Source organism: Protopterus annectens, chromosome 5.part0, assembly GCF_019279795.1.
Source record: "Protopterus annectens isolate FY-2018-M chromosome 5.part0, PAN1.0, whole genome shotgun sequence".
Taxonomy (NCBI): Eukaryota; Metazoa; Chordata; order Ceratodontiformes; family Protopteridae; genus Protopterus; species Protopterus annectens.
The window spans coordinates 1,848,920,805-1,848,944,969 of record NC_056735.1 but is presented as its reverse complement, the minus strand read 5'-3'; the positions used below and the strand labels follow the sequence as shown (position 1 = coordinate 1,848,944,969).

Sequence of the window (24,165 nt, the reverse complement as noted above, 5' to 3'; positions counted from 1 at the left end):
TGTGATGGACAGGGATGTAGTCAGCTTCCACTGCAAATTAGGCAGGAGAATGTCCACAATATGTTTGTAAAAAAATGAAAGGCCACACACTTTTCATACAACATCTAAGGGTTAACTGCAGTCTAGAAATACTGCTTCTACAGATGTCAGAAGAAGTGCATATTATGGGAGAGTTCACCACCACCACCACCACCACCACCATCATCATCATCATCCCTAACGTTTATTATGCAGTAAGTGCCATGGCTCTTATAAAAGTCAGGTGGATTATGGGCAGTATGAGAGAATGCATACACATAAGCAAGTGCCAGTTTTCCATTTTACAGGGCACATGTAAGGCCATATCTGCAATAATACATTTTGTGGTTTTACATACTTAGGATATGGAGCTGGTGGAACTGTTGCATAAGATGGATGACAATATCATAAGGGTGATGGTAGATCTAACATGAAGAAAAGTTGTTGAATACTACAGACCCACAATTTTTAATGTGTTTAAGTATATATATATATATATAGCAGTTAGCAAAGAGGATTAAGGCTCTGCATGCTGTTATTGAGTTGTTTCCTGTAGTTAAGAGCACAGGGTTTGATTCCTTCCACTTCCAACTGTTGGCTGTGTGACTGAACAAGTCACTTAACTAGACAGTGCTCTTGGCTCACTCAAAAAAAGGGACACTTTGTCCAGTGGGCTTACTCAGTTAACAAACAGATAAAATTAAGAAAAAAAACTCAATCTAACATAAGTAAAATGGACTTAAGGGCCCTTTTTATCGACCAACCCCTATATAATAAGAGTAAAATATAGAAAACAAAATAGAAATACAAACACAACATGAAATACCATTTGAGCAGGTAAGTTAATCTGTAAAAGGGTAAGCTGCTGCGCCTTGCCAGTCAGTATGTAAAACAAGGATACACAGGCACAGCCTAGACTTAACTTTATAACAAAATTGTCTAGATCTGGTATAATACACAACTGAACACAGTGCTCGCAATATGCTATTCAGAAACCTGGAAGTGAAATGTTGAAATGTACTTAACCTCCTAACTGACAGTGGTAATGCAGTCTATGTTCTTGGCCTTCAGAATGAAAAAGTCTTATTGAAATACATTCATGAGAAAGGTGGCTATTGTAACACAGGACTGTTTAATGAATATGTATAAAAGCTCCTGGAAAGTGGCTTTATTTAAAAACAGACAGCAAAGGGCTAGAAACTATTTTACAGAAAGAGTTGTTTTCCCCACACTGGTACCATAAAGGGATAAAGACCTGACTGTGCTCCTGACAAAATTAGTTTGATTGGTGGCTCTAACACTTGCCAAAGCTGGCAGAGAAGGACAGGCATGCACATTCAGGGAAGGAAGGAAGGATGTGGTGAAGCAAGGTACATTCGGTTGGAGGAGGAGTGATGGAGATGTGCATCCCCAGCAGTAGGTTTTTGTAGCAGGTGCATGGCAGTATTTGCCTGCAAGAGAAGACATTGTGGGCCCCATGAGAATGCAGGCAGCAAGCTCCCCCCACTCCAGGAATGGGGTTAGGCTACATAAAAATGTCCTCATAGCCAGGATTCTGGCAAGGATACAAAATACCCCCATGAATGCCTGAATGACAGTCACTCTGGACAGCTGTACTCCAACAGAGGGCCAGCATTCTCAATGGCTTGGGAATGAAAGTACAATTGCATAAAATCTTACAATAACAGTATATGTCCTTCCTTTCACTGTTGCAGTATTATTTACATAAGATATCTCCTGCCAAGGATAGCCCAACGTCCAGCCAGTATACCAAAGCCTTTAGGTCTTATAGGCACCATAATGTCATAGTATGCTTCCCATGTACGGCGTAGGGCATAAAGGTGACTTATGGATACAAACACTCAGAAATGAAATGCCCCAGGAGTGCCAGAATACCCACAGGAACAAAAGACAACATGTACATCCAGAATAAAAAAAGGGTCAGAAGGAAAAAGAATAAGGAATCCCCAGCCAGGTGGGCAACAGAAATACAGGGCAAGAGCTAGAACAGAGGGGAGGAGGGTGGGACCGAATACTGCAACAGGGAAGAGGAGGACATCTACTGTTATGGTAAGATTGTACACATCTGAACTATGTGCAGTATTCTTTACATAAAGGGAGAGTACAAGAGCTAAGAAGAAGCCTTGGAGGAGGAAGGCACAAATCCATGCTGGGCAGCCCTGGCAAAACCTGCCCTATCCCTGGAAATAACATCCAAATTGTAATGTTTAGTAAAAGTATGAAGGGAGGAACAAGTAACAGCCTCAAGGATGGAGCTGATATCCAAATCCTTGAAACAAGCACCAGAGAAGGCTACCACCTTAGCAGAATGTGTCTTTTACAGATGAAAAGAGACATTTTCCATGAAAATAATAACAAAAGAAAATGGCCTTAGAGATCCAGGAGCAGATGGTTTGCTTACAAACAGATAAACACAATTTCCTGGGATGAAAAGAAACAAAAACCTGCTCAGATTTGAAAACTGCCTTTTTATTATCCAAATAATGCCTGAGCTGTCTACGCAAATCCAAGGTATGAAGAACCTTCTCATTTGCAGACTGCAGAGAAGGATAAAAAGAAGGAAGATGAACAGACTGATTAAGGGACAACTCACTGACCAGCTTGGGCGTAAAAGGATTAGTTCAAAGAGATATTCAGTCTCTAGGAAAAACTAAGAAAGGAGGAATAGCCAGGACAGCCTGAAGTTGAGACAGTCTCTTAGCTGAAGTAGGAAGACTGTTCTTTTGGCTCCATGTACAATGTTTCAAGGAAGCTGAATAAGCAGGCTCAAAAAGAGCCTTGGTCAATTTTTCAGGTTCAAAACTGAGGTCCCAAGAAAGCAGAATAGGCTTTCTGGGAGGCCTGAAATGAAGGATGCCTTTCAGAAATTGCTTGACCTCAAACGGAGAGGCTAGAGGAGGATTCAAGGGTAGACATGCAGAACGTGCTGATAGGTAAACTTTAACTGAGGAATACATCAACCCAGCATGGAACAGATCACACAAAGAAGAGAGAACTATGGGAACCTCCACAGATAGGGGATCCTGATGACAAAAGAGGCACCAGACAGAAAATCTTTTCCATATGGACAAATACAACTTTCTGGTACTGGGATTCCTGGTCTCCTGCAGTATCTGGAGCACATCCTCAGAGAAAAATGCTGAAAAGGGATCAAAACCCTATCACCCACAGTCCCATCTGAAGAGGGGACAGTTAAGGATGGATAAGAAATACCTTGTCTTGTGTGGGAAGATTAACCCAGTGAGGTAGCTTGTGGTGATTGCCCCTGACCAAGTGAGGAAGAAGGGGGAACCAATGCTGTCTGTGCCAAAAGGGAATCACCAGCATGATTTTGGGAGAGTTCTGCCTGATCTTGTACAGAACTTGTGGCACAAGAGGAAGAGGGGGGCATATAGAAACATTCCCTTCCAAGGAAAAGACAAGGCATCCCCTTCCCAAGTCAGAGGACTTGGAATTCTGGAACAAAATAGAGGAAGTTGTCTGTTCATAGGGAAGGCAAAAAGATCTACCCGAGGAATACCCTACCAATGGACTATGTCCAGGAACACACCTCTGTGAAGCATCCATTCGTGAGCCTGTGTTCTGGACTTGCTCAAAGAATCTGCCACTACATTGTGCTCTAAGCGAATGTAAACCATCTGAAGAGTTACTTGATACTTGATAGGTAGATCCCAGACCTGAAGAACTAACCTGCAAAGAAGTAAGGACCTTGTACACCCTGCTTGTTGAGTATCACATCACATAGTGGTATTGTCTGTGAGGACTTTGAGGGACCTGGGATGAAAAAGGCAATGAAAAGCTTGCAGAGCCAGGAGCAGAGCTCTGATTACTTTTATGTTAATATGGTCTGACCTCTGATGAGGCCAGAGAGCATGGACTTTTAGGGTGCCACAAGAGGCTTCACACCCCAGGTCTGAGGAGTCCATGAACAGCTCCTGAGAAGGAATCAGAGCCTGGAAGGGAACCCCTGGTTTGAGAGACAGATCACGAATTTGTCACTGAAGCTCTAGTTTGAAACAAAGAAGAAAAGGGATAGGGAATTCCAGGGAGTGACACTGATTTGAAGTACCACTGAAATTTCCTTATATGGAGCATGGCTCAAGGGAGCATGGGAATAGTGCAGGCCATAAATCTCAGAACCCTGAGAAATTTCCTGGCTGTGAAAGAGGACAGAGGAAGAAGAGACTGGAGAAAGGTTGTCTAAGAAAAAAAATTGGGTGCAATGAGAGATGCCAGTGTGGGAGATGTTTGAAGAATGCACCTGAGGAAAACATGATTCTGGGAAGGTGTCAGGACTGATTTCTGGTGGTTTATGGTGAACCACAGACTGTGCAAAAGACAAATGGTAAACTGGTGATCCTGCAACAGACGGGAGAAGGAGCTTGAATGAGAAGGTTGTCCAGATAGTGGAAAATCTTCCTCAAATCTTGCAAAAAACAATGAAAGGAAAGAGGCTTTCGGTGAATACCCTTTGGACAGTAGAAAGGACAAAGGGCAAGGCAGATAACTGGAAATGCCAGGAAGAAACGGAGAAACATGAAAATTTAGCAGAGAGTGAATGGGGATGTGAAGATATGCATCCTTGAGGTCTAGAGAAACCAAAAAGGCCTGGGGAGGAAGAACAGGAAACAAGGTTTAAACAGATAGTATCCAGAAATAGCTGGTGAGATAAGCTGAATGGTGTCCTGATCCAAAAGGGATTGCAGAACTTCGGAGAAATGAGGAAGCTCTTCTCAAGGAGGATGAGGAATGCCTGAAAAGGGGGAAGGGACTTCCAAACCATGAAATATCCCTGAAGGATAATAGACAGTACCCAAGAGTCTGAAGTGATCTGATGCCAATTTGGAAAACAGAGGAAGGCAGAAAGACAAGGGGACCTAGCCAAGGGGAAGGGAAGGCCAAACATCAAATAAAATCAGGCTTGTCCTGAAAAGAAGGCTTCTTGGATGAAGGAATCTAAGTGGACGTAGCAGGAGGAACATGCCTAGAACACTTCTTACCTTTAAGAGGAGGGAGGTTCTATTGGAATTTGGGGATAAGGGAGACAAAAATATGCTTGAGTTACTGCAGGGCCTTACCCTTATCTTGGAGGGACTTAAATAATTCAGCAGCACCTTGCCCCCAAAAGAATGTTCGTTATCTAGATGGGCATCCAAAGCTTGGCTTTAAATATCGTCAAGTAAAGCCCGAAGACATAGCCAAGAATAACATCTCATTACTGAACCAAAGACAACAGCCCTGGAAGAGGCATCAGCTGCATCACAGCTTCATTTTATTGAGTAACAGGCAATTTGAGAAGTGGATCCCAGCAGAAGAGTGTTCAGACTGACATTAAAAAATGGTGTTCGGACAGGTGCAAAGAAGGTCTGAGTGTCTGTGTCCGTACGTCACCTTTATGCACTATGTTGTATGTGGGCAGCATACATGTGACATACAGTGCCTATAAGACCTAAAGGCTTTGGTATATTGGCCGGACATTGGCCTATCCTTGGCAGGACATCCCGTATGTAAAGAATACTACAACAGTGATATGACACGACATAAGTCGTATCTGTTTGAGGAGAGGTTTGATGTTAGACAGGAATGGGGACAAAAAGAATAGAAAAACAAGTATTTTAAGGATCAGGAAATAGGAAGCACTAGTAGTTCTTGGGAAGACTTGTAATAGCCTTGATTTTTTTAAATGTTGTGTGGTAGTGTTCAAGCCTCAGGGTCTGATCCATAAAGCTGCACATTTTCTTTAACATCACATATAGTCTATTGCTGTTAATGAATACATCTCCAATGATTAATGCCAAGGTAGGAATAAAGAAGCCTTTTACTATGGTTTTCATTGTTTCAAGGGTAAGGAAATTGTAGAAACTGTAACATATGGGCAAGCTTTCCATGAGCTTGACAGAATGATTACACAGATGGATTCAGAAGATTTTCCACCTTGTGACAAAGGTGGGGAGAGACAGAGAAATCTATTCAGCAGTACCAAAGACCATAGCCTTATTTTTGTTTTTTTGGAAATGAAGAGAGTATCCCAAGATGTTGTATTGGGTCTATATTATAAGATCGATGGCTGAAAACATTGAACACCATATGGTTGATGTATTCAAACATTGAGCTTATAGAAACAACAACAAAAAAAAAAAAAAGAAAAAAGTACCCTAATGGGTTTAAACAGGGGGGCAAGCCCCCCAGCACCCCCCCACACCACCCGCTACTTAAATATACCAACTCCGAGACCGCACTATATTGCAGTAACCCTTACGGAGATTTCCGTTTACACGTTCGATGTTGTGCACTTTCGCTATTCTCGTGTTGACAATATCAGCTTTGATGTTGTCGGCTTTCAAGAATATAATATAGACCCATTGTATTAGCTACAGATCTTGACAAGACCATGTGATTATGTGATGCTTACCATACACTGTGTATCTAATTAGTGTACTATAGCTCTGAGATAGAAATGAACAGACTGGGTTGTGATCATGTGACACAGGGTTGAGCCTCCAGTAAAATGTAGAAAAAAAGCCCAGCTCCTGTCTGTGCCTCATGCACTAAGTAATTCTGAACTATGTACTATTCCTCTGTAGATCTAACTTGGCATCAGGGGTAAAGGCATTTGGCTAAATCAGGATGTTACATATTTGATCTTCTCTAACATTTGAGCTTGGTGCATCAGACTGCTACACTTCCATGCTGTCTCAGGCTCAAGCAAAAGGGCTGTTGCTACAGGATGTGCCACAGACTTGGCATGTAAGACATTCACTACACTAACTCTGCAATTAGTCTTATTATTCATAATTTGATCAAAATTGCCACCAAAGAAATAATTAATTTTACCACAAAATCAGTTACATTTCTAACTCTCAGAAATTTTCCCTTGGTTTCATGCTCCACTGAACCGCCAGTATATTTTGACTTTGCTTCTTCAGTTTTTCACTCAAGATGATGGCCATATGCCAACGTAAGTCAAAACTGCAAGAAAATATGTCTGAACAATGGAATTGCAGGACTCAGCATTTTGAATTTCAGCACAATGCAAGTGGCCTTGGGGAAAGCCTAATAATAACCAATGTGGAATGTTTCTTCATGCTTCAGACAAGGCAATGATTGTGGTATTTTAACACATTTACTTTTAAAAAGAAAAGGAGAAAACAATACAGTCTTAAAAACAAATTCATAGTGCAAGCCACTGAACAACCTACCATATATGAAGCATTTATTTTTTAATATAAATGACAAGGGACAACAGATGTTTATGTCAATCTGAAATTTGATGAATTAGCTGACTCACAGAGATGGAGCTGTCTGTGGAGTGAGGTACAATCAGTTAAGGGAATATTGTTGGGACAAGCTGTTTTGTAGAATGAGTGAACTGTTGAGTTAGAAGTATATAAAATAAGATTTCTATGTGGAAATGATGAGAAATGAAACATACATTCAATGTAAGTAAAGAAAACTGAAAAACAAAACTGTAATCAACTGAATAGTATCCTTGTGGTTACCCAATAACAAAAAATACACAGAAACCATACCCTCTGCAAATGTTTTTGCTTTAAGTATGGAAGGGCATATTATTAAGCAAATAAATGCAGTCTGTAGATTCTAGAGATAAAACTCATTTTCCAGAGTGTGATAGAAATAGAAACAAGTACATCAACAAGATAAATAAATACATGTAAAGACAAATGATCATTCAAAAGCAGTACTACAAATACTAAAGAAGTACATTATGTGAAACCAGTGTATATTACAGAAACTTCCTCTACATTTACCGATGGCCAGATGTAATGTGAATGAAGGAATGTGAATTCTGGTCTAATAGCAGTGAATTAACTGTAACACAGTTCCATTTAATGTGGACACTGGTGCAGAATGTAATACAGTAGCAGAATCACTATTCTTTAACTTGCAAGCTGTAGAAGTCTAAGTCCATTTTACAGTCTTATTCTGAGCACAGACTCAAGTTTCTGGGTTAAGTATGATTAAGTGTTTTATCTAAAGTATAAAGTATTAGTGGGTTGCTTTAGATAGTGACTTTGTGAACAACCAAATAACTTTGGGACAAATGTGTTTTTGTTTATACTGGACATGAGAAACATAATTAATGATATAGGGATGAAAAATTATCTGCTTCCCGTTGAAGTGTAAACATTAAAAAGGCTGTCAGTGTGGAAGTCTATACTGAAGACCTGCGATGGCAGACTGTAACACAAAGCTGTGAGAATGTGAGAGGGGGTCACTGAATAGTGACAGAGTTAAATAAGATGAGTGCCGGAACATGTCTGATAATCAACTTGAATGTCTAAGCAGTTCTAAAGAGAAATGTAGAACAGGGCAGTCAAATACTGAATTTAAAGTATAGAATTCAGCGAAAGGATTATTTATTTACGATTCTTTGGCAAAAAAACAAAATAAACAACTGTGTCTAGAAAATACTGTAAAATTGTGTTTGCAATTATCACTTATTTGCCAGAGCAGAAGCATAAGTCACACAAAAAAGGGGGCTGTGACATTAACCTCACTATACAATTGCCATGGGGCTGAATGTTGAGGGTATCACACACATTATGTGAAACTAAGGGCCAGTTTTTGCAGCTTTCTGTTGTTACTGTATTGTGGAATTTCATCCTGTGGTACATACAAATAGAACCTGCTGTAGTCATTTAACCACACTAACACCATCACATAACCCCACATTTGTTATCTAGTTGTTTTGATATTAGGGAACAGCTTTGCTTCCATACTCACCTTTATAATTCTGTAATATAGGATCAGTAGTCCAATTAAGACAAAGATACACACAACAACTCTTAAGACAGACTCCAACCTTACTACTCAGCAAGAATGTATAGATAAAGGAAAAATGCACATCGTGACTGACCCTACCTGATACTCACACTAGACATGCGAGACATGGTGCACAGCCAAGTGAATCCCTTATCCAGCAGGGAAAAACAAAAACATTGGAGATGAACTTTAATGAACAGATTTAATGAACCCTTTTAAAATAAGAGGCCCAGTAAGTACCTTGGACTTAATCATATGGACCTATACAGCATCACATCTGGCAAAGTTTTGCTCAGCATATGTAACCATTTACAATAATGAACGGATAACAAAAGCGCAGGCACAGAAGCAGAAAGAAATAATGTAGCATGATGTAAATCAGCTCACCTCTTTTTGCTATCGCTGTAGCTACTGCTTTCCCAATGCCACTGTTTGCACCAGTAATCATAAAGGATCGTCCTGTTACATTCACTTCAAGGTCTGATGGAATAAAATGCTTGGCCGCTGCTTCATACCCGCTCCTAAATTTACCAGATACAAAAATATCTATGAATGCATAAGTAACCGGAAAAAGAAATAAGCTAAAATGAACTTTCATACCTTATATTTCATGAAAAGTGGAATACAGCACCAGAAAACAAAGTCATCACATCACACATTTATCCTGCATTACATTATATAAGGTAATGCAAAAGAAAACAATTTCCCTATCAAGTCTACTCTTTTGGGTGTATCTAATAAGAACCTGCTGCCCCTTACAAATATATCTCATAGTGATGAGAAATGTGATCAAATCTGTAAAATTAAAGTGCTCACAATTTCTGTACTTTTTGACTTACATTGCTAAAGTATTCATGTCTAATTATTTCAGTTTGTCATGTAGCAGAGAGATATAACACAGTCAACTAGATATTACTGAAACTGCAAAACTCTCCAGTTTTAAAAAACGGTCAAACAACTTTAACCTAAACAAGATTATATTCTAGTTTAAGTAAGTGTCTTACTTTTAAAAGATTAAATTTAAAGTATGGTATTTTACTTTACATGAGTCAACTAGATATTACTGAAACTGCAAAACTCTCCAGTTTTAAAAAACGGTCAAACAACTTTAACCTAAACAAGATTATCTTCTAGTTTAAGTAAGTGTCTTACTTTTAAAAGATTAAATTTAAAATATGGTATTTTACTTTACATGAGTCTGTAAGACAGAAACACAGAGAACAGACTTAGGTGACTCAGTGTTATAGAAAAGCTTCACTTTCTGTAACATATACAGTCCCATTTCAAGAACAATGGACTGAGGAGGACAGGGGGATAGGAACAGTATTTTTACAGTACCAAAATGACCTATGGGGCAGGAAATAATGTGCCTCACTGTTCATTTTCACTTGGAGTGATCTTGGAAGTAGTAGTAGTAGGTCTGTTTGTTGCAAGAAGGTGTAAATACATACACATAACAATGCAGGCTTTTGCAAGGGAGTATGATGATGCATTGGACTGAGATCTTTGGCTAAAACTAGTAGAACCAGAACAGAAGTAGTCCACTTCTGCCTCACTCCAGTGATTAAACACATCCTTAAATTCCCATGACATGAGCAGGGTATCAAAGCCTGCAACACAGGTTACCATAGAAAGGTAATACTTGGAAAATCCACTTCCACACACTAGTCTCTATAAGATCCCACTGCACTACAGCACATGAGCATTTCTGTACACACACATGTGCGTTTGTGTGAGTACATCACTGTAGCTGTACCTGAGTTTGTTTGTTTGTGTCTTTCGGCTTTTCCTGGTTAGGGGTCGCCACAGCGGAACTCCGGTCCGCTAATGATTGGCAGTAGAGTTTTACGTGCTGGCTTGCTGGGCCTAATGCACAACCTTCAACGAAGGAACGCCCGTTCACGCATACAAGCACTAGCTACAGCTCACGCTCTGTTTATGTGCAGTACATTTTACTGCTATGCTGCTAAAAATACAATAAATAAATGATGAGGTTGAGCTTTCATTGGTCAAAAGATTTCTAGGACTACAGGCTACAAACAAATGGCATAGCAGGTAAGATGAAATCCTTCTTCTGACAAGAAGGCCAGCTTTGAAGGTGCCTGCATGATTAATGTGAACCTGATGGTGCCATCGAAATGGACAGTGACTTTATTTGCATAATAAAATGGCTAATTAATATTTATATAATGGAATGATTCTTACAAAGTGACTATGGGTATGAAACAGACCTGGGAGCAACTTACTGTGAATGGGACCACATAAATTACTGTACCTGAACAACCTCAAGGTTAGATGTTTACATTTAGAAGATGTGGCATGCAGCACAAGTGTTATTGTAGCAAGGCCTGAAATGGAAAGGGAACACTGGAAATGTTACTTCTTTAGATGTTAATGTGGAAAACTGGTTAACATATACTGAAAACCTGGAACCTTTTAGTCTGTCTAATGACAGTGAAAATAAAAAGTGTTCAGTGTAATGGATGCCAAACTGTATGGATTTTCATGCAGAATGCTTGCACCATAAATTACTACATCAAAACCATTCAAACAGATGGTCACATTCTGAAGAACAACTTGACTCCAAACTCATTAGTGATATCAGAACAGTCTGCATTGCAGAAGAGAAACTAACAAGTGAAGTATATTTGTATATTTGATGGAACTGTTCAGACTAGTGGAATATTTCCAACATGGATTAGGAATGTCTGTAACACTACAAGACAGACTGATGAGTGACATTTTCTGAAAGCATCCAAAGAGTCAACTTTTTCAAAAATATTTCAAAATTGCACCAAGTATTGGAACATTTATGGTAACAGCAATAAGTTGTAGCAGAACAACCATAAAAGGTGAATGAACAAAGAATTAATAAAGTGGTTATTTCAGCTGTACAGAAAAAAGCAAGTCTTCTTTGCAACAAAAAATAACATGCTGCCAGTTATCGCAAAGTTAAAGATGGCTGCAACAAAATGATGGAAGTGATGCACAAGTAGATGGAGGGATAGGAATATGCTGTAACCTGTACAAATGGTGAACAAAGAGTGCAGGAAAACAAATCTAAAGCTACTAATGTTGTATAAAGTGATATGTACAGGTAGTGACAGACAGAGAAACTGTAATGTGACAGAATCTAAAAAAGATGTAATGTAAAGTGTTTTGAACAACATAATTTGACTGATTTTTTTCTATTTGCTGTTTCGCCTAATCTTTGCTGACCATCCACCTCCTCCTACTGGTCTGTAACCTGTTAATTTCCCAAATACTGGCTGTTGTACCCTACATCACCCTGTGTGAGGGTGGGAGTCACTGATGTCCATCAAAATTAGTCTACTTGTGATTATAGTCCATAACAACCGTGCTGGAGAAAGAACCACCAAAGGAAATGCTATCACAAAGTAAGCCACAGGGGGTAGATAATGTTTTTCTCTGAGCACTATCAGTTCTAGTATGGATAATGCTGTGCTTGCTGTTCACTCCAACCCTTCCCACCAGGTCTTGTCCAGTACCCAAACCACTGATCAACCTGGGATCATCCTTGGCTCACAGTACACGCGGCAACACGAAGCTGATAATATGTAACATGAAACTACAGTACACTGATTTAGATCACCTCCCTCAATGCTAAAAATTGAAACAAAGTGACAGGAATTGTCTATACTTCCTCCTTTAGTTTATAAGAAAATGTATACTTCCCCTACATGTATATCCACAGCTTATAATTAAGAAGAAAGCATATTAGTCATAGCCATTTCAGGTTACACTGATTCAAACTGATAAGCCAAATTTGCCTACTTATGGAAGGCAAAATAAGTAAACCAGACCACCCAAGGAAAATGCATTTTTAGTTTCTAATCAAATATCAAATAGCAGAAAATATAAAAGGTGAGAAATTAATGTGATTATTTCCTTACTACACAACTTACAATTGCAGTCCAATGACTTGGGAGCATAAGATATACAAATCAAGAATTCTGTTTCATGTGACTTTGCTAATAATAACTGTAGGCATTTAGAATTTAAAGAATAGCCTTCAGAACAGATGGCAGGCAACCCATTCTGAACACAATATAGGGGTATTTGTACTTGGGAACTCCAAGTTAAAACCCTTACACAAAAAGGTAACATCTTGTTTAAGTAAAGAACTGCTGTAATGAAATTATAATTTCTGAAGTGATTCAAAAACTACTAACTCCTCAGCAAAATATGAATATTTCATTATACATGAAGGTATTTGAGTGACTTGACAACAACTGCATAAACAAACAAAAAAAATTAAATCTCCACAAAGTAAACGTGATTTTTAATTTAAGACACTCTTCCATACTACAGTCTTGATTACAATTTTACAACTGCTTATGAGTTCTGCACTAAGAATTCTGTCAACTGTAACATACTATGAGGAAATGGTTTTAAAATACAGAATCTTTTGGAAAGGATACTCTTTGGTCATTAAGGATCAGTGCAGGTCAGTAATAAAATACCAGAAAAGCAGCCAAGCCTTTTTTTACAGATTTATGCAAAGTGGAATTTCACTCTTGACACTGATAAGTCAGTGAATATTTATTGGACTTTTTCTTTATTAGACAGCTGTCATTAGATTATATACAATTAAAACTGTGATTATTAGAGAAGCATGGAATTCATTGCATATTCATTTGCCTGATTTGCATAGGTATACGTGTGCAGGTGTACTTACAGCTATTCTTCAAAAGATACATGGCAGATCAAACACAGTTTTTCCTAAAAATGTGTACTGATTCTAGAAGTGAGGAATATGTGGTTTTGACAGCATTCAGTAGTATTGTTTGTTATACAATTCTATCTATAAATGTTAATCAGCATAGTGACTTTCTTAGAAACTTACATGAGGTTGTGGCCAAGGGTCTCCTTTACTGTTGGGAGACCACATCTATGCAAGTATTGGCTCCCATTAGGGATCATAATTTACTTACATACTCACTCTCAAAATATATCCCCGTTACTAAAATTCTCTGTATGACATAGTAATTACTCTTGGTACTAACTGATGTCCCTAACATCGTTTCTGAGTTGTTATTGAGTGACTCAGTTGTTCTGCTCAGTGTCATTCTGACATTTTTTCTAAGCTAAAGAACAGAATTAAGGCAAGAAACAGGGTTAAAATGTGGTCAATTTTGGAAAACAAGTTATGCAAATAAGAGAAACGCTATGGAACAGAGTATGTGCCGAGTACATTAACACACAGTAGTATTATTAAAACAATGCTATATTTCAATATTAACCAATTTGTTAGAGAAGGGTGAAAGTGGGTTTAACTGAAATGACACAAAATATAACAATTTTTGGTGAAACTTCTGAAAGGAGAAGGGTAGCTGCAGGAGTAACTCATTCAGTTTTGGGATCAGTGAGTATATGCTATTTTTCCTACAACTACATTAAGCTGGTTTTCAAAAGAGCTTGACTGTAAAAAATGTACCAGTTTCTATTAAAGCTGATATTTCATTATTAAATAGGTTCATAGGTTCATAGGTTCATACTAGGCTATCTGCCCAAGGGCATTTATAAGCCTAGCCCATAGTTATGTGGCTTTCGCCACCCCTTTAGTTTGAATAAAAACTATGCCTATCATTTTGCTGTGCCTCTGTCAAGCAGTGACGCTGAAGTAATCCCTGGGGTATATCTGCAATCTCCCATCCATTGGTCAAGATTCCTCTTGAACAAGACCAGAGAGGTGCTCTGCCTCACATGTACCGGGATTTTGTTCCACAGCATAGGAGTCTCTGGGTGATGAATCTGTCCCTCCAGCACGTTCTATTTATAACCGTGTCAAGGTTTAAGTCTCCGCCTTGTGGTTCTGAGGGATCTAGATTTTTGAGGTGAAGCATATTCATCAAATCTGGGTTTGACATGGCCTTATATGTCAGGCACAGGTCACCTCTGAGCAAGCGGTATGAGACTGAATAGAGCTGGAGTTCTTTCAGTCGGGCAGCATAAGACATATTTTTGAGACCCTTTATCCTTTTGGTGAGGAACTTTTGGGGCCTTTCAAGCTGCAGCAGGTGTCTGGTCAGATACATTCCGAACGGGGCATTGTACTCAATCATAGGTCTAATAAGTGATGAGTACAGGGGGACGATGATCTCCCTTGATCTAGATGTGAATCCCTTCATGATCAGGTGGGTGATATAGAAGGTTTTCCTAACTACTTTAGCAACATGAGTGTCAAACGAAAGGCTACTGTCAACCTGGGTCCCCAGATCTCTGATGACTTTTTCTGTGCTCAGTGGATTGCCACCTATATGGTAGCTAGGGGTAGCCTTGTTTTTCCCAAAGGGTATGACTATGCATTTTTTGGCGTTTAACTTCATGCCATGGCTCTGGCACCAGTTATCCATTTCTGTGAGGCCCTTCTGGAGGATATCTGTGTCAGATGTGTTGACTATGGAGTTTGCAGTCATCTGCAAACTTTGTCAGCCATAACCCTCCTGTGTTTGCTTGTACTTCAGAAAAGTAGATGCCGAACAAGAGTGGACCCAGGACTGAGCCCTGTGGGACACCACTTGTGACAGGCTTTGAGTCTGACATGGCTCCAGCAACTCTGACCCTGTGGGTTCTGTCACTTAGCCAGTTTGCAACCCATCTTGTGATGTATGGGTTTACATTCAAGCTGATGAGTTTTTCGATGATACCTGAGTGGGGTATTGTGTCGAAGGCCTTTGCCAGGTCGAGGTAGGCTGTATGGACTGCCTTTCCCTCATCAATGGCCTTGGTGACTGTCTCGAAAAAGTCAACCAAGTTTAAGAGGCAGGATCTGCCTTTGACAAAGCCAAACTGAGTTGGATCCAAAGTCTGCAAGTTCCCTATGTCTTTATTTATGAGTTCCATTATGATCCTCTCCATGGCTTTGCAGATAAGGCTTGTCAAGCTAATGGGGCGGTAATTTCCAGGGTCTGTGGAGGCACCGCCCTTATGAAGTGGGACCACAGTCCGCGGCGCCACTCCTTGGGTAATGATCCTGAGGTGAGGCTAAGATTAAACAGCTGTCCTAACTGTGGGTTTAATTCCTCATTGAGTTCATGAAGCACACAGCCGGGGACACCATCCGGTCCCATGGATGCTGTGTTTTTGCCTTAGTGAGGGCAGTTCTCACCTGGGCGTTGGAGATGTTTGGGGGCTACAATCCTCTGGAATAGATATCTCTCCTTTGGGGAGGGGAGAAGTTTGCACTGAACCTGTCAGACAGTATGTTGGCAATGTGTGTAGGTTCAGTAATTTTCACATCATTTTGAACTAATTCTGAGCATATCTGGGAGTTTCCTCCTAGGTTTCTAACATAGCTAAAGAAGGCCTTATGATTCTCTTTAGAGTCCTTGGCGATTTTTCTCTCAAAATTTGCCTTGGATGATTTTATGAGAGCTCTTAGTTTTTACTTATAATGATCAAAGGTGTCTTACCTTTCAAGGATTTTGCTCTATCTTGTAGTAGCTTCCTCCTTTTGTTGTAGAGCTTGTTTATGGCTGGGGTCCACCAGACTGACGCTTGCCTTTGGTACAGAGAGTCTTAGTTTTGTTTGGGATTGCCTGATCCATGCAGTCCTGTAGGTGCTGGTAGAAGGCATTTGTAAGTGATTCAGCGGTTTGAGTAATGTTTACCACTGGCTCAGGGGCCTTAAAGGAGACCACACTAGTTTTTAGAAGTGTGAAATCGGCTTTGAGAAGTTTTTCACTGTGGTCTTTTTGTTTCAGGTGGGGCGGGATGAGGACCTCCAGCGAGATTAGTTTATGATCTGATCTCACCAGTGAGGGGTATACTTCGGTGTTGAACATTTTGATCCCATGTTCGTGATGATGAGATCAAGTATGTTTTCTCCTCTTGTGGGGATGGTGACTAGTTGTTCCATGGCATTTGAGTTTATGAACTCCAGGAATCTTTGGGTTAGAGTGTTCGGGCTTGAGTAGTGTTCCCAGTCTATATTAGGGTAGTTAAAGTCACCTAGTATGATGGTGTTTGGAGATACATTTATCCCTCCAATGTTTTCAGGAAGGCCATGTGAGGTTCCTGAGTTTGAGAGGGTGGCCTGTAACATGCTACAAATTGCAGAGCAGTCTTGCCTATGGTTAATTGCACCTGGATGGTCTCCGATGCATCATGCGTTGCCACCAACCTTGAGGTGTGGGTGTCCTTTATGAATATGGACACCCCTCCTTTCTTGGTGTTGTCCGGATTTTGGGGAACGCATGATATGAGGTGAAACCTGTTAGTGCTGGGGTGCTCTCAGGAGCCTTGAACCAGGTTTCTGTCACAGCACAGACATCGATGTTCTCCATATTGAGAATGGCCTCGCATCTTGAGATTGAGACTTCTGGCATTGAGCAGCATTACCCTTAGTTTTTTCCTTTTTGGTGTTCTAGGGTGGTAGGTTTAGAATTTGAGCCTTGCCTAAAAGGCACTATGGGGGTGGCAAGAGCCTTTGCCAATATCGGAAGCCCAGGGTGACAGGTGCAAGGCAGCGTGGCTTGTCCAGCATGTCATCCCAGGCAGACAGACATTGGATCCCCTTTGAATGACACCAGAATTTAAGCCAATTATTAAAGCTGATCATCTTATCACTGTATTGTGGCATCATTCTAGGTGAAGGTAGGATACTGCTCAAGGTCAGGGTCATACCTGCCTGGGCTACATAATCAGAGAGCTCCTCGATGTCCCTTTTCATGTAGTCCAAGGAGGTACATCTCAGGTCGCTGACACCAGCGTGGACAATGACTGAGCGTACTTGTACCTGCTGTTGAGAGACCTGAGTGCTTGCGTTATGTGGCGGATGACAGGCAGCTTACTGTGACCTTCTCTTTACTCAGTCTGGTGAGCGGGACGTCAGTGTGTCTGACTATGGAATCACCAATGACAAGTGTGTCTGGCATTTTGTTTGGCCTTAAGGGCTGTGACTGTTTGACACTCTGACTGTGAGGTCTATGTGTTGCATGTGTTGGGTCGTGAGGTGGTAGTTGTTTGGGTGTCTGCTTTGGTGGCCTCTGCTGTTTTGGTAAATTTTTGATCAGAGCCTCCAGTATGTCTTTGTGTGAGTATGTGTATGATTTGAAGTTGTGATGGTACCATGTGTGACTGGGTATGTATTGTGTGTGGTTACCTTCTCCTCCTGTCTGGTCTTGCCAGTCCTATGTTGAGAGAGCTCAGCCTCCAGTTTGGCCGTATAGTTGCATCTCGCATGTATTTGTGTTTTGTGGGAGAAGGAGAGGATTGTCTGTGTACATGAGGCAGTTGTAACATTGCCTCAATATTCCCAGGTTCACCAGTTGAGCTGGAGAGGACACTAGCAACTGATCCCTCGACATACTAGAAGTAGTAGATAAAGAGACTTTCAAAGGACTCCGGGAAGTGGGTTTTAGGCTGGTGGGGTACTATCTATAATAAGAGTGCTTTATCAAGGTGCAAGTACTGTAGGAGTAAGTGCTAGGCTTTACAGATAGAGAATAGTCTACTTGGGAATCAAGTAGAGATGAACTTTTCAGTTATAGGATATGCTGGTTAGATCAGCAGTACAGCTCGAGGAAGGTAGTTTTAAGGGAAAATTGGAAGAGTGGAATTTAGATGGCCCAAATAGTTTAACCTTGTTTAACGCTGCTCTTGTGTGCAACAGTGATGGTTACTCAAATCGCGCCTTTACGTCGTTAGCGTGTTTTATAGCAGGGGCTGAAGGGAGCTAGGAATTGGCCCAAAGCGACCAATGGACTACTAGTTTCTGGCTGAAACTTCACCAAATCAGACAAACAGTGCTTCCCACTCCCACTGGTAAGCAAAGAAACTTCCCTCCTTCCTAATAAGGCAATGGATCAGTAACAGGAACTAAAAACAAAGCCCAGGGATCAGCAACTCTGAAACTGGACTACTCTAGTTCAGTAAGGCAGGAAAACAAGAGATTTTTTTGTTTTATTACAGAGACAAGGAAAAACAGACAGTAATTGCTGTAAATCGGCTAGCGCACTTTAGTGTGTAGCCTACAGAAACAATTTGCAACAATTAGTAACTTAAAGTGCAATAAACAGTGTAAAATGCAGAAATCACTTAAAGTAGCAATAAAACAGGCGAAATGCAGTTGCTAGCTTAAATAACAGTGGGAAAGCCACAAAAATACTTATATCTGGTAGAAAGTCACTCTTTTAGCTCTCTGCTGCTTGGATCACTCTGCAGGCCACCACGAGGATCTGTGCTGAGTTGGTACAAGCTGGAAAACGCGTGTTTAGCGTGTTTTATAGCAGGGGGCTGAAAGGAGCTAGGAATTGGCCCAAAACAACCAATGGACTACTAGTTTCTGGCTGAAACTTCACCAAATCGGACAAAAAGGCTGCTCAGTGCTTCCCACTCCCACTGGTAAGCAAAGAAACTTCCCTCCTTCCTAATAAGGCAATGGATCAGTAACAGGAACTAAAAACAAAGCCCAGGGATCAGCACCTCTGAAACTGGACGACTCTAGTTCAGTAAGGCAGGAAAACAAGAGATTTTTTTGTTTGTGTACAGAGACAAAGAAAAAAACAGACAGTAAATGCTATAAATGCTGTAAATCGGCTAGCGCACTTTAGTGTGTAGCCTACAGAAACAATTTGCAACAATTAGTAACTTAAAGTGCAATAAACAGTGTAAAATGCAGAAATCACTTAAAGTAGCAGAAAAACAGGCGAAATGCAGTCGCTAGCTTAAATATCAGTGGGAAAGCCACAAAAAATACTTATATCTGGTAGAAAGTCACTCTTTTAGCTCTCTGCTGCTTGGATCACTCTGCAGGCCACCACGAGGATCTGTGCTGAGTTGGTACAAGCTGGAAAACGCACGTTTAGTGTGTTTTACAGCAGGGGACTGAAAGGAGCTAGGAATTGGCCCAAAAAGACCAATGGACTACTAGTTTCTGGCTGAAACTTCACCAAATCGGACAAAAAGGCTGCTCAGTGCTTCCCACTCCCACTGGTAAGCAAAGAAACTTCCCTCCTTCCTAATAAGGCAATGGATCAGTAACAGGAACTAAAAACAAAGCCCAGGGATCAGCAACTCTGAAACTGGACTACTCTAGTTCAGTAAGGGAGGAAACAAGAGATTTTTTGTTTTTTTACAGAGACAAGGAAAAAAACAGACAGTAAATGCTATAAATGCTGTAAATCGCTAGCACTTTAGTGTGTAGCCTACAGAAACAATTTGCAACAATTAGTAACTTAAAGTGCAATAAAAGTGTAAAATGCAGAAATCACTTAAAGTAGCAGTAAAACAGGCGAAATGCAGTCGCTAGCTTAATAACAGTGGGAAAGCCACAAAAATACTTATATCTGGTAGAAAGTCACTCTTTAGCTCTCTGCTGCTTGGATCACTCTGCAGGCCACCACGAGGATCTGTGCTGAGTTGGTACAAGCTGGAAAAGCGTGTTTTATAGCAGGGGCTGAAAGGAGCTAGGAATTGGCCCAAAATGACCAATGGACTACTAGTTTCCGGCTGAAACTTCACCAAATCGGACAGAAAGGCTGCTCAGTGCTTCCCACTCCCACTGGTAAGCAAAGAAACTTCCCTCCTCCCTAATAAGGCAATGGATCAGTAACAGGAACTAAAAACAAAGCCCAGGGATCAGCAACTCTGAAACTGGACTACTCTAGTTCAGTAAGGCGGAAAACAAGAGATTTTTGTTTTATTACAGAGACAAGGAAAAAACAGACAGTAAATGCTATAAATGCTGTAAATGGCTAGCACTTTAGTGTGTAGCCTACAGAAACAATTTGCAACAATTAGTAACTTAAAGTGCAATAAACAGTGTAAAATGCAGAAATCACTTAAAGTAGCAGTAAAACAGGCGAAATGCAGTCGCTAGCTTAATAACAGTCGGAAAGCCACAAACATACTTATATCTGGTAGAAAGTCACTCTTTAGCTCTCTGCTGCTTGGATCACTCTGCAGGCCACCACGAGGATCTGTGCTGAGTTGGTACAAGCTGGAAAACGCTGTTTAGCGTGTTTTATAGCAGGGGCTGAAAGGAGCTAGAATTGGCCCAAAACAACCAATGGACTACTAGTTTCGGCTGAAACTTCACCAAATCGGACAGAAAGGCTGCTCAGTGCTTCCCACTCCCACTGGTAAGCAAAGAAACTTCCCTCCTCCCTAATAAGGCAATGGATCAGTAACAGGAACTAAAAACAAAGCCCAGGGATCAGCAACTCTGAAACTGGACTACTCTAGTTCAGTAAGGCGGGAAAACAAGAGATTTTTTGTTTTATTACAGAGACAAGGAAAAAAACAGACAGTAAATGCTATAAATGCTGTAAATCGGCTAGCGCACTTTAGTGTGTAGCCTACAGAAACAATTTGCAACAATTAGTAACTTAAAGTGCAATAAACAGTGTAAAATGCAGAAATCACTTAAAGTAGCAGTAAAACAGGCGAAATGCAGTCGCTAGCTTAATAACAGTGGGAAAGCCACAAAAATACTTATATCTGGTAGAAAGTCACTAGGAATTGGCCCAAAACAACCAATGGACTACTAGTTTCCGGCTGAAACTTCACCAAATCGGACAGAAAGGCTGCTCAGTGCTTCCCACTCCCACTGGTAAGCAAAGAAACTTCCCTCCTTCCTAATAAGGCAATGGATCAGTAACAGGAACTAAAAACAAAGCCCAGGGATCAGCAACTCTGAAACTGGACTACTCTAGTTCAGTAAGGCAGGAAAACAAGAGAATTTTTTTTTTTTTTTTTTTACAGCGACAAGGAAAAACAGACAGTAAATGCTATAAAACAATTCCCATGCAGTGCAAGCTAGCACACTTGAGTATGTAGCAATATTCGTCCACACACAGTATGAAAAAAATGTAATTAAATTAAAAAGGACTAAAAGCAAGTGCAGAAAGGGTTTATTAGAGAGAATGCGGTAAAGAGAAGGGACTGGGGAGTGTCCTAGATCAAATCTACAGTGGGGCACTGCAAAAGCCACCAAATTTAAACTACATCCAAGAACAGGGAGGGGGGGTGGGGAAGACAGTTTCAACAGAGCTAGATCTGAGAAATCAGTCCCCAAGTTATAACAACCACAATAAAATGAAGGAAATATACTTAAATCAGCTTATGTCCAGTTGATGTATGCAGACAAATCTCAGTAGCAGCAACTCTACTTAAAATGATTACCGGAGATGTAACCAACACAGGTTTTAAAGTTATCAGAAAACCCCCCAAGCTAATTATCTGTATCCGCAAATAATACAAAAACATCATTAACCAAGTGCTAAGAATAGTATAATATCTCTTGGTAAGAAATGAAGATACTTTTATATCTCAAACAGGGATAATGATTTGTGAAAATCTACTTGGCACATTAAGTCAGTGCTAAGGATAGTAAAAAATTCCCCAGTATGAACTGAAGATATTTTAACACCTCAAACAGGGGTATAATGATTTCTGGAAATTTACTTGGCACAGGCACGCTTACAACTGTAAATGGAAGAGTTTTCACAGTTAAATTAGCAGAAAGTGCTGTTAACAGTAATGCAAGTACCTTCCACTTAGCAGCAGGCAATAGATCAGGTAACTGTTTTTTGGGAACCTACAATAGACCAGGTAAGCCAATGAATTCATAATAGGCATTGCTACCAAGGTACAATCCTGGCTCCTGGTTACAGGAAAGAGTGCCAAAGGGCACATGGAAAACAAAAAAGTAGCCTAAACATGCTAAAAAAGATGGTATTATTGCCACTTTATAAAACTTTAGTTAGACCTGTAAATGAACATTGTGGATCTACTTGTGTATTTAAAAATTAACAACTAAAGAGGTTAGAATGAATTCAAAGGCACTTTACTAGCTGGATTTCTGGTATGTGGGGTGTTAGTTACAAAGAAAAACTACATCCCTTATCCTTATATATCATTAAATATAGGTTGGTGTGATGAGATTTGATTACGGTATTTAATTGATTTGAAGAATTAAAGGTGATGGTTGGTACTAATAGGCTGCATCATTCATTTAACAAAAGAAATAAAAATTAATGATTGATTTTAAACTGGATAAGACTGTTGCATAGTATAAACCTTTTTATTGGAAGGATTCCAGGTTGGTGGAATAACATTCCATAACAAATTAGGAAGTCTGGGTCAATTATTTCATTTAATAATAGGCTGGATGATTGGATTGGTGCTAGGTTTTTTGATCTGGTTTATACTGGTGGCAAGATCTTTGTATATGGAGCACTGAACACTGAACATAAAAAAAAAGTACAGGCTTGGCATAAACAATGGCAAGTGTCAAGTTTTCAGATGTAAAATTCATACTGTGGGTATGTGTCTTATAAGGATGATGTATGCAAATCACAAACATAAGATGCAGGTTGTGCTAAAGGCTTATAAACCTCAGAATTTGTCACACCTGATGTCGTACTTAGGACAGGTACAGACTTACTACACATTTCTACAGAATTTTCAAAGGTACTATGGTTGCTAAATGCCTCTCTGCAGCAGGTATCTGAATGGATATAGAAGAAGCATTGCAAGCAAGCCTTAAAAGAGATGAAGGACATGATTGTGCTGAAATAAATGCTTACCCACTTTGATCCAGTTCTGCCTGTTAGGCTGCCATTTGACGTTTCTCCTTATAGACCCAGAGCTTTTATATTGCATAAGCTGTGGGACAGTACACAGTGACCAAACACATTTGCTTCAAGGTCAGTGACCAAAGCTAGTCATAACTATGCCCACAAAGACACAGAAGCCACAAGCCTAGTCTAGGAAGTAAAGGAAGTCAACCAATAACAGAGTGGGAAAAGGTTTATGCTGGTTATGGATTAGCAAACCCTGGTAGACCATGTTCAGTTTACAATACCTAACCCTGTTCTCAGGGGGATATTCATGTGACATTATGCATAAGGAACCAAAGGAACATAGTACTGCTGATAATTGTCATGACTGTTGTTTAAAAACAAAGGATTTACATTTCCGACACAAAATAAACTCACACTCTGCTGCTGCTACTAAGGAACACCACATGTTCTTCAAGGAACTATATTTGAACCTTGGAACTATCAGACTGATTAAAACCTGTCTTGTGACCCCTGGACCATTAATTCTCCATAGTGTCCACTCATTATTGGGGATGGGGAATACCCAGTTGTCATGAAAGAAAGAATGGTGACCCCGATGTGCAAAATAAAAAATTGTCCTTAGATCCCAGTCTGCTGGGGAATTATAGACTGTCTCAAATCTTCCATTCATAAGTAAGATTATCAAGAAGGTGGTTTGTGCATAGCTATACTCCTATCAAACCCATCTAATGTCTCAAGAATCTTATCAGTCTGGTTACAGATCTAAACACAGCAAAGAGACTGAGTGGTA

The 24,165-nt window shown here is 40.1% G+C and overlaps 1 protein-coding gene across 3 annotated transcripts in view; it reads right to left on the bottom strand.

The window, feature by feature from the left end:
• Positions 1-24,165, bottom strand: part of DHRS12 (dehydrogenase/reductase 12) — a 345,812-nt gene that overhangs the window by 279,578 nt on the left and 42,069 nt on the right. For 2 of the 3 annotated variants that reach the window (XM_044071677.1, XM_044071676.1), the window contains exon 2: positions 9,211-9,344. In XM_044071677.1, coding sequence (XP_043927612.1) covers positions 9,211-9,344 — 134 coding nt within the window. Of the gene's footprint in view, positions 1-9,210; positions 9,345-24,165 lie in introns of those variants that run through there. The other variant, XM_044071678.1, reaches the window with a different exon arrangement.